The 11240-nt window shown below is 37.1% G+C and overlaps 1 protein-coding gene across 2 annotated transcripts; it reads right to left on the bottom strand.

Moving 5' to 3' along the window:
* Positions 1–10599, bottom strand: LOC148735343 (uncharacterized). 2 transcript variants are annotated; one of them, XR_015998453.1, is made up of 6 exons: positions 10442–10599; positions 10081–10244; positions 4698–6650; positions 3861–3936; positions 2832–2938; positions 1–2123 (listed from the first exon to the last, which is right to left on the bottom strand). XR_015998453.1 is itself a non-coding variant. In XM_088752223.1 (5 exons), exons 1-4 carry the CDS (start codon positions 10467–10469, stop codon positions 3883–3885), a joined length of 2199 nt encoding a protein of 732 aa, XP_088608349.1. In that variant the 5' UTR covers positions 10470–10599; the 3' UTR covers positions 1–2938; positions 3861–3882. The 2 variants fall into 2 exon arrangements, 1 of the variants encoding a protein (XP_088608349.1); XM_088752223.1 differs by having other exon boundaries at positions 1–2938.
* Between the last annotated feature and the right edge of the window lie 641 nt (positions 10600–11240).

Raw genomic sequence — 11240 nt, 5'->3', positions numbered from 1 at the left:
AATATTCTTACAAATATCATGGGGTACGACGCACAAGATGTAAGAAACCCACGAAATTTAGAATTAATGGTGACTTGTTTCGTTTCTGTAAATCTATTTCATGAAAAATACTCCACACACCCCCCTCCTCCAAACTAACAGTAGAAAAAACCCCTGGAAATCTTTATACCAAATATATAAGTGTTCAATTAAGGACACACCTAAAATGCTACGCTAAATATAAATAGATGCATTAAATAAAAACTCTTCTGTTCAACAGTAGATCAATGAGGTCACTAAATGTGTGAATGATAAGTGAAACCTTGAGCATGTCTAAGGACAGACCTTATTGCCTATGAAATTACTCAAACCCTGAAATAATTGTATAATCTTACTTTCCTCGCTTCTGAAGGCTTCAGTATTGCGATTTCTTAATATATATTTTTTGTTCGGAGAACATAACTTGCATATGTGGTTTTAAATTCAACGTTTATAATCTTACTTTTAATTTTAAATATATACTTTTATTAAATTATTTCTTTATGATTCTTTTATGCAGTTCCTATGCTCACAATAATTTATGTATAGTTCATTTACGTTAATTGTCTTTTGTAACCAAACTCTTACAAAACGTTCTTAAAGCATCTTAAATAAGCAATTTTTTTTCTTTACACATAAATAACAGCATAAAAAAAAAATTTACATGGTAAAAAATTTGTTAAATTTTACAAGCGACATCTCCATTCAGAACAGCCCATCTTCAAGTTACCTTTGGTCTCTTTTTACAACGAGTCCTGGGGCTCAATCTTCGATGTAATAATAAGTTTCCATTCACATGTAAATTATCTCATTTTCGCAAAAATGGTTACGCACCAGGCCTCGTTTTGAAAAGGAGGCCAAAGGTAATTAGGAAATGGCTTATTCTTTAAACATCGTTGTCTCCTTTTAAGGATGGACTAACTTTATAAACACAACTAAAATAATTCAGCTATAATAATAGTTAGGATAAATATTCTCATTACTTTCTATTTTTAAGTTGGACGGCTTTGATGATGTGTGGTTAAAAAGTTGGCCAAACATCACCACAGCTGTGTTGCACTTCCCTTTTAAATAAGCGATAAGCTAAGTGTTTTGAATTAAATGTAGAAAACACCACGACTCAGAAAACAAAAAGATCAAATTACTAAAAAAACTGGCTAAATTATTTAGCGGAGGTTTTCTACATTTATACAGTTGAAAGCCTCCACTCAAGCTACTATGCCATTTCTGGTCTCAAGCCCAGTTGAGAAAAGAGGAGGGTCTAACGTGAGGCTTGCGACCTCACCCTCTAACCCTGAGCCAACACTGTTAGAGAAATAGCGAGAAGAAAATACAGAAGACTGAGGAACCAGCGACGAAATGACAGCAGGGTTCAGCATGTTGCACAAATGATGTGGCTACTGAAATCCAACAGACACTCAGAAAACGGACACGCTGAAGCTTATTGGCTACAAAAAAAGTAACAGAAGTGGCCACATGGAGTTTGAGGACCTTGTACCAATGCGGAATATCACCCCAAGACATAAAAGAGATGAAGGTGTATGATCCCGATGTGCTAGGCATTGAGGAAATGCGGTGGAGTGACCGGGTTAACCATTTAGCCTTAGAGACAGCAAATATCATGTGAAGGGAGTAAGCCTGTTAGTCTATAGAATAGTTGCACAAGAACCAATCGACTGGAATCAACCAACAATCGGATCACAACTGCAAGATTCTGGTAATTCCTTGCCGAAGTAGGCGCAGTTCAAGCTTACGCACCAACTGAGAGAGCCGACGGAGAGGAAGAAAGATGGAATGATGGAAAGATCAATTCCAGAAACATAATGTAAATTGTTGGCAATACATTCTTCGACCACAAGGGCACTAACACGAAAAGCATGGAGGGTTTTATATAGATGGACACAATCTCCACACAAATATTAAAAGATCCATGTAGCTGAACCAAAAATTCCGCGTAAAGCTGTCTAACAGCTCTGAAGCCTCACAGAATAAAGTGAGTGTGAAAGTACCATAAAACGACAGTCAAGGATTGTACTGAAGCAGAGAACAGTGGAGAGGTACACGCAGAGAAGAGCAGCTATCCGATGACACCTGGAGATTTATTGCTAAAGAAGACAGAAAATAAAATATATCAGGTCGCAAGTGATTAGTTGGGGCAGGGACTGGGACAAGGCCGTTAGCAAAGGGTGCAGAGGAGTAAGAAAAAATGGAAGACACAATATGAAAAATCTCAGACTACTGCCATGACTCCAACGCGACATACAAAGACGTCAGAGAGCCTCCGAGATCATCATCAAATTCTTCAATTGCAATTAAATTCATCTAAAAAAATTCCTACTTACAAAGTCGAAAACGGATTAAAGTCAGTATCTGAACAACTGCGCACCTACCCCTCCCTCCTACCCTAACATTAACCGTAACTTGTTATTAGTTGACTGTTGTTGGGTTAGGGGAGGGGTGGGTGCGTAGTTTCTCAGATACTAGCATTGATCTCGAAAAACAGTAAATTGGATGAACATTTCGGGGATTTCATGAACCAGCTAGACTCTCATACTTTTACAACAGGCGATCATTCTCCACCACGAAAGTGACACCACAATGGACAAAGTTGAAGAGAGTAAGAAATGAGGAGGAAACAAGGACAGTGAGGCAACAAGCATGGCAATTTCTAATCCTGAGGAAGTCCCTTCAATGAAGGTTTCGATTCATGATATATCCAGATATTCAGTAGCTGACATTTTTTTCTCATACGTTACAATATCAAAGTTTCTGTCATCTTCTACAGATGTAACACGAGGAGCGTTCTTGGTTACCTCAATCATTGAAAGGTGACTTATGCCACAGTCTTCTTTTCCCAAATGAGAAAGGCAGACAACTTGAATAGCGGCCCCAAGGGTATGTCAGAGCAGGCACATTTCACCTAACAAAGGAAAAAAAGAGTGATTAGGTTTCCATTCATAATGCCTAAACGTGTAAATACCATGAGGAAGTTTTTCATCCTCCTAGAAACATAAAGCCTCTGCTTTAAAACAAGGACACATTTTATTCTGATGATTTTTTTAAATTCTCATGCAAGTTACACTCAAGTTGACAACAGAGGCTTCTTTCAATTTAAATAAATAGTGATGGTATCACCCATGAAGTCACATGTCACAGGTAAAAGGCTGACAATAATAATAACTTTAAAATAAAAGCTAGCGCTAAGAAGTCACGACGTTTCGACCTCTCTGAGGTTATTTTCAAGTGAGTAAGTTTTCCAAATCAGCATAAATATGTTGAAGCAAGTTGAAGACGATAAAATGTGGCGAACGCTAAAATATGTGAAAAAGTGTAAACAATAATATACAATGGAAGAGAATAAAAGAATAAAGAATAAACTAATAAAATAATCGTAGCCCGAATTGTTCTAAACAAATAGTTTGGCGCGAACTGAATCGCACTGTTTGTTTAGCGTTGGTTTCAGTTCTTTGATAAAAAACTATTTGTTTAGAACAATAGTCCCTTTGACAGTTGTGGGCTTGGTGGCCAAACCTTTGAACAGGAGTGAGGCTAAGGGTGACCCTGTTGTGATAGAGACCTGTATCTCGTTAGCACGATAACAAAGTAATTTGCATTTGAAAAGCAGCAACATCTCTATCATAACAAGGTCACCCTAAGCCTCACTCCTGTTCAAAGGCTTGGCCACCAAGCCCACAACTGTAAAAGGGACTATCCGTGCTATGATTATTCTATTATTTTATCCATATTAGCTGTTTTACAACCATACAAGTACAAGTATAATCCAAGTGTAACCATCTAACATGTTAACAAATCTGAAAGGTACCCTTGAAGAAGGTTTTTACCTGCTCCATCCACCCCTTTTGTTTACATGACTACTTCACTCTTTTCTGCCGGGGCTTTTGCAATTAATTTCTGGACCTTTAGGGAAAAAAAGAAGTACAAAATTAATGAAATAAAAAAATCATATGCTTCAATGTAAGAATTTTCCGTCATCATCAGCCTTATTGAAAACATGTCACCACCACTGATTGAAAAGTAGCTTCTCTTTACAATTTCAAACTGGTGATAAAAAACTGACAATAAGATTGGCTCAGAAGTTTCTTCGAGATATCTTCACATCCTCTCATCTGACCTTCTCTCATATTGTCAGTGAGTATGAACACTACTTAAGCAGTCAAGTGAAAAAGAGGCCTAAATGAATTCAGGCTTGTACAGGATTTGAACCCATGACCTCTCTGATACCAGTGCAGCGCTCTGCCAACTGAGCTAACAAGCCAGCTGGTGTTCATAACTGTGAAGATCACTTTCATATTCCTTTCCAACATGATGACCAGCTCCTAGTTGGCTTTTCAAGGAATGTTGCATAGAATACAAAAATGTCTTATAATGTTAGCCTTACTACAATATAACTGTAATTATAGGAAACTTTCCAAACAACACAATATTTAAGTTATAGTCTCTGGAAAATTTTCTGACCAGTAAAAAGGAAGATTGGTCCCTGAAATTTGACTGTAAAAATTTTACAATTACTGTAGTGCAATGATATTTTCATTTTCAAAAACGTCCTCTGAATGTCCTCCTTCATTAAATTTTGGACTAAAATTTTAAAAACCTTGTCTGATTGGAAAGTTCCCATGGCCACAAGATTTGCAATTATTCAAAATTTTAAACACACAAACCTTTTCTATAGTCTGTGATATTGCCATCTCCTGTCTCTTAGTCCTTTCCTGTTTAGTATATTCCTTAATTGAAAGTGTGTTTTGCTCATCCTCACTTGAGGACTGGGTAAGCACCAAAGACTCCAAGCTGCTGTCGCTCTCATGATCACCATCATAACCATCTGTCCCTTGTTTTTTGCGAGACAAAATTGAGCCCTCCTCTTTTAGAAAGACACTTTCATTTTCAAATTCTTCACTGCTGGTGTATCCGGTGTCAGGATGACCTTTACCTTCCGCTGCTGGAGGGTTTGTGTCAACGTCACTTACAAGATGACGATTAATATCATCTGAGGTTGTCTCACAAATGTCATCATCAGTGCACAGGGAGCCCAAACTATAAAAACATTGTGGTTTTGACAATGTAATACCACACAATATACAGTGCACTTCAGATTTTGATGCCTGAGCAACAACATCATTGGCATCAGAATTCTTATGATTACAGGTTACTGGCTCCTTACTGGGAGATTTTCCATCCTTTTCAGTAGACGATGGTGTCGTGGACAAATGTGCACCTTCATCACTGGCATCACAATTGGTACAGTGACAGTTAACCGGCTCTCTCTTGTGAGATTTTACAGCTCTTTTTCTGGGTGATCGCATTTTTCGTTCACTCTTGCTGATGCTGTTGTCAGATGAACAACTGACTTCCTTGATAAGTTCCAATGGGCTAGATTCTCTGGAGCCTGCACTGTTTCCACTAAAACAATCAGAATTGTCCCAAGACAAATCCATCAATTCAATTTCATCAACTTCCCCATTATGAGATGCTGCTAATTTTTGGGAAGTTCTAGGAGCTTTGTGCTCTACCTTATCTGTATGGGAGCCATTAGTCTGCAGAGTTTGGCGTAAACTTGTATAAGTTGTTGTTGATGCCAACTTTTCCCAACTCTGACCTCGCCTACAGGTGTGACCTCCAGTGGGAAGAAAAGTTGCAAATGACGAGCAATGTTCTGAAGATACATGTGAATTAGTCTCAATGTCTCTAAGAGTTAAAAAATATGGAAATCGTTCACAAGACGCTCTGGAAATTTGTTCATCCCATTTAACTTGATAGGGCTTTCCTCTTTTAGCTACATCTGCAGGCAAGTGAATTGTACCAACTTTTGACTTAAGCTCAGGTGAAAGTACACTATTTCCTGTCCTTGCTGATCTGTTTTGAGCAACTTGTCCATTAGCCAGTGGAACCTTTATATTTGATGTAGATATTGATTTACCCTCACTTTGTACATGCTTGCAACTTTCCTCACCATTTAATGGCAAAGGTGGGTCTGTCTCACACAAACCACCAGTCTTAGCTTGTTCAATTTGTTCATCCCATTTAACTTGATAGGGTTTTTCTCTTTTAGGCACATCTGCAGGCAAGCACATTGTACCAACTTTTGACTTAAGCTCAGGTGAAAGTACACTATTTCCTGTGCTTGCTGATTTGTTTTGAGCAGCTTGTCCATTAACCAGTGGAACCTTTGTATTTGATGCAGAAATTGATTTACTCTGACTGTGTACATGCTCACAACTTTCCACAACATTTGATGATAAAGGTGGGTCTGTCTCACACAAACCACCAGTCTTAGCTTGTTCAATAAGTCCACCGTCCCTGCCTTTTAGCCTGTACTGTAAAATGAGTTCAGCTTTATCTTTCTCCCAACCAACCTGCTTTTCATGGACAGATTGAGAAGCAAACAGCACTCTTGGTTTTATCTTTTTGTCATTGATTATTTTTTTCTTTTTTGGCTGAGGAACCTTTTGCTTCAGGCTGTGATCAGCAGAAGTCAAGACATTTGGCCATGTGTAGTTTCCACGACACTTTTCTGGGATGTTTACATACCTTGATTTGACAGGAGAAGATCTAAATGACAGCTGTGGTTGACTTGTGGAATTTGAGGGAGTAAATGTCAGGCCATTTGGAAATTCCTGGTCATAAAAACAACAGAATATCAGATACAATTGATAATTCACAGGTATGAATTAAATTCTATCCTCAGTTCTGTTTTTCCATTTTGCTCTGTGTGAAGTTTCATGCCAAATTCTAATGAATGAATTTGCTAACAGGTTGCAACTCTGCAATTTTTTTTTATCTCAGTCAATGTTACAGCAGGGTTCTCTTGAAGAGCAGCAGGCTACATGTATTTACAGGATACAATACCTCACTAAAAAAATAACTACAACAATCCAATAAACAAACAAGAATGTCAAACAAATGTCTGACACTCATCTGGCCAGGCACAGCATTTAGGCCTCGGGGTAATTAATTTATCCCCCTGGGAATATGAAACATTGTCAAGCAGGAACAAGCAGGAATTAAGAGAAGAGGAAAGTATCAACCAAACATATTGCTTAATTCAACATCAAATTCTCTATATCTAGAATCGTAAACTGTCAGAGGAGTCAGAAAGGGTTGAATCAAGCAATAACTAAGAGCCAGTAGTTATCAATCTTCTTATCACCTTTCTACTTAGCAAGAGATAGGTATTGTCATGAGAAATCCATTAATGTAACTCCTGGAAGGGAAGGGTACACAAAAAACCCAGGAACCATAATGTATTTTTTAAATTTTTGGACTGGTTTAAGATCCAGGCACAATTGGAAAAACAAAACATTGGCAAACAATGCAGCACTAAAACTCCATTATATGTACTACTGTCCAATGCAGCAATTCAAACTACATTCATTTGTAAAATTTTTACTTTTTTTAACCATCATTAGTTTTTCTTATAAATATTATGAGGCTTATTAATTCTTTCCTGTTTGATTCTGGATATCAGATGCAAAATCAAGACGTTACTTTTTCTGAACCCTTTGAGCACTTAATTACCACAAAGTTTACAGACACACCTGTATCGCACATTGAGGTCATAAAAATAAAGGAAATGATCACCAACTACAGAAGTTCTTGCATGATTGTTAAACAATTTTTTTTCTTATCAGCACTTTAGGTACCCTGATGCAATGGTGTAAAGTGTTCACCTTTGTAACTAGACTGAATTTAGTCAATGGGAAACTTCGTCTATTTTCATACTAAACATCAAAACTGCCTCATTAAAATTTGCATTGTTTACATTTCATCCTATTGACAATAAAGAACAGCTGAGAATTGCCTCTTATTATTCTAAGATAAGCTAGCATGGCATCTTAGCTTTTGTTCAGCTGTTTTGTGACATAAGTATTAATAATGCTCTGGGAAGGTCTATAAAATTATACATTTTCTTAACCTTGAGATAAACATGAAGAACAATGAGTAGCAACAGAGACATTGTTTCTGTTATTTTTGTTCCCAAAATGAAAAATAACAAACCACAATTTCTGACCCACAGGAAGCAGTGACCACACATTGTGAATGGCACTGCAGAAAATTAATAATAAATAGGCTACAAAGGTAAGCAGCTTAGCTAAAATTTTTAAGGGATTAAATAAATACATTTGGCACCTACTAATTCATTAGGTTCAAAATAAAATAGCATCAAAATAGGGCATGCATTTTGATAAACTTTTGCTTATTGAGTTGGAAGAGTAATTAAGCCCCCAACACTTGATTAAGCTCTTGATTGGATTTGGAAATATTCGAATCAATTGAAGTTACATGTAGCTATTTATACCAAATTTATTTCTACCGAGAACAACCCTGTGACAGTTTTTAAAGTTGGACTAAATAAAGGTGGAGAACTCTCGAAATCAGAACTTTTTTTTCAACCACTTAGCCCATTTTATGAGTTCAAACTGCAATTATGTTCTAACACAAAAACATGATTATTCCTGAAAGTTCTAAACACCTCAACTCATATCACAAAAATTCAAAATATTACAGCTAATTGATGCATTCCTTAGTAAGAGAATAAATTTCAAGTTTTGTGTCAGCTTTTATCATTTCAGGATCAGTTACAGATGTTCACTTAAGTAAAGTTTATAGCTAAAAATGGATCATAGCCTGTAGTAAAATGTGCTTTGCTTTTCCATTAAAAGTTTCTCAAATCTGCAGTATTATGCACATTTTTATGCATAATTTGGCTTGCAAGTCGACCCATGTAATCAGACCATTGATATTTACTGCATATTTTATCATACTTTATGTACTTGTTTATTTATCTCCTAGGTTATAATTTTTGATGGTTTGGGTCAAAGCATGGCAAAAGAACATTCATTATCACTTTTATCGTGAGTTATCTTAAAGGGACTTAAAATGTAGAACAACCTCTTGAGAATCAAAGCAGACTGGGTGAAATATAAACTTTGAGAAAATTTGCATATCTATTTGGCAAGGAATACACAAGATGGTTGCTTGAATTGTTAACAGATAAAATCGATTCAGAATGGACGATTTTTCTAGTAATTATTTTGCAAATGCAGCAAACGATTTTTTCTTCACTTTGTAAACTGGTACTCGTTTTCCACAATCAGACCTTCGACAAAAAGCCCAATTACAATATTGTCTAAATTCAATACTATTTTCAAAATATAAACACATTTGCATCTATTAACAGAGTTCACAAATTAGTGTGGGCATATTGTGAGAAAGTCAGCGATCGCTGTCATAGATTTCTGCGATGCCTGTAGAGACTGTATGACAATGGAAGCGGCAAGAACGTACACTTCACCAAAACGTTTATTAATAATTTTATTTTCCTGCGTGATGTTTAGAATGATATCAGCAGGTGGAAGGAAAATGAATTGTTGGTGCCAAAAATGAGAAGACAATGAGACGGTTCATTGTTTACGTCTAAACTGAAGAGATCTTTTCGAGAAAACTCAAAGTGACGTTTTAAGACTTTTAGCAATTTTAATATGAAACACCGAATCATGTGGTAACCAGAAATCACCTGATCGGGTCTATGTGTCTTCCATAGTATTTGCGAGTACGCAAAAAATGCAAATTTTAAAACCGCAAAACGGAAACTCGAACTTTCTTTGACTGTTCTCGACTAGGTAATCGCAAATAAAACATAAGTCAATATTCTACGGCGATCAAGCTATCTAATTTCTTGGACGGAGATAGGATCTAGATGACCTCATTCGTAGAAAAAGCGAGCCAGCACAACATGAATATTTAGATTTGATTATAAATAAAACAGAGGGGAACAGGGATTGTTTGCTTACACACTTCATAAACAGTTAGGTTTTGGGAAGTTTTCGAGCAACTCCTGTCTTATTACACAAGGTTAATCTATCTAACAAGTTAGCGAACACGACATTCCGCTTTCAGCCCAGTTGTAAATTTCGCCGTATGAATAAAACAATAACACTTGAAATCAAAATGCGTCCAATGCTTTCAACGGTTCATTAATTCGATGAAAGAGAAACTGCGTCAGGGAAACCAACAATATTCAAAATAAAAAATATTCGAACTGACCCTGTTGCCGAAGAGAAGAGTTATCCTAGGCGAAGGACGACGACCTCTTGTTTTGATAAAAGGCCTGTGGTTAACTTTTCCTCTTCGAGGTTTATCTCGGACCATGAGGAGAAGAGCGAGAACACACACCACTACCGCTACTAACACCGGCAAACAGTACACATCTGTAATAAAAACAACAAAGAAAATCACATTTAAGTCGACTGGACGATCGATCCCCACGTGTAGCGGCGTTTGCGAAGTCCCCGCGGAATCGGTGAAAGGACCCCGAAAGTTTCACTAGCAGGTGGTGAAACAGTGTCACTGAATGTGCTCTTCGATGGAAGCAAAACATAATAATTCAACATTATCGACGGCTTACCAGTGTTTAGAACTCTCACAACCCACATAGCAAATCCTCTAACGACGACGAAATGAATCAAAGATGTGTGAAAGTGACAACGCGGGAGCTTTGCTCGCGCGCGAGAACAAAGAATCGCCGATCAACTTCGATTCGGAGGACGTGTACAAAGTTGAACATGACCAGGGACGGGAGGGTCTCTTAGCTTACAAAAACAAAATTTAGCAATAAAAATTATATCAACACAACATGAAAGGACAAAATCTGCAGTAGACGACACATTCTTATGCCAAAAAAGCTAAAATCGGTCGAAAGAGTTCAAGTCATGCTTAAGAAATTTTAGAGAGAAGAAAAATAATGTTTGATTACTATCCCCTCCTCCCCAGGAGAGATTCTCGACAGCAGTGTCCAAATAGACCTATCGTGATGTCACGCATGCTGTGCTTGTTTACTATTCGTAACGCTTTGATTGGGACCATGTTGTGTCAGTAAAGGCGATGAGACTTAATTTAAGCATCAATATCAGCACTACATCAACGTAACTGAGAGAATATCTACAAAAATAGAGGATAAACTGGCGAGGATTCTTCAAAATTTAAGTGTTTCTCTTTCTGTATACGCTAAGGGAAGTGAAGAAACTAATGCCTACGGGACAAACAAAAGGTTACACGCACTATTTCCTCTTGATAGCGTGTGATAGTCTCTTAGGAGCTCAGCTGACGATCTGAGGTCGATGGTCAATAGAATGTACAATTCTTTTAACAGTTATATTTTGAGGACATATTTATAGAAATATTTCGATACGATTGAAATTGGGCTT

This window comes from Stylophora pistillata, chromosome 3, assembly GCF_964205215.1.
Source record: "Stylophora pistillata chromosome 3, jaStyPist1.2, whole genome shotgun sequence".
Taxonomy (NCBI): Eukaryota; Metazoa; Cnidaria; class Anthozoa; order Scleractinia; family Pocilloporidae; genus Stylophora; species Stylophora pistillata.
The sequence above is the reverse complement of the archived record's forward strand: the minus strand, read 5'-3'. Positions and strand labels throughout refer to the sequence as shown.

Excerpts from the sequence above, each read along its gene's own strand:
- LOC148735343 (XM_088752223.1), bottom strand. The coding sequence starts at position 10,469 with ATGTGGGTTGTGAGAGTTCTAAACACTG. Across the intron at positions 10,245-10,441 it reads TGTGAGAGTTCTAAACACTG|ATGTGTACTGTTTGCCGGTG; the intron begins GTAAGCCGTCGA and ends TTTTTATTACAG. Across the intron at positions 6,651-10,080 it reads CTCTTCTCTTCGGCAACAGG|GAATTTCCAAATGGCCTGAC; the intron begins GTCAGTTCGAAT and ends TTTTATGACCAG.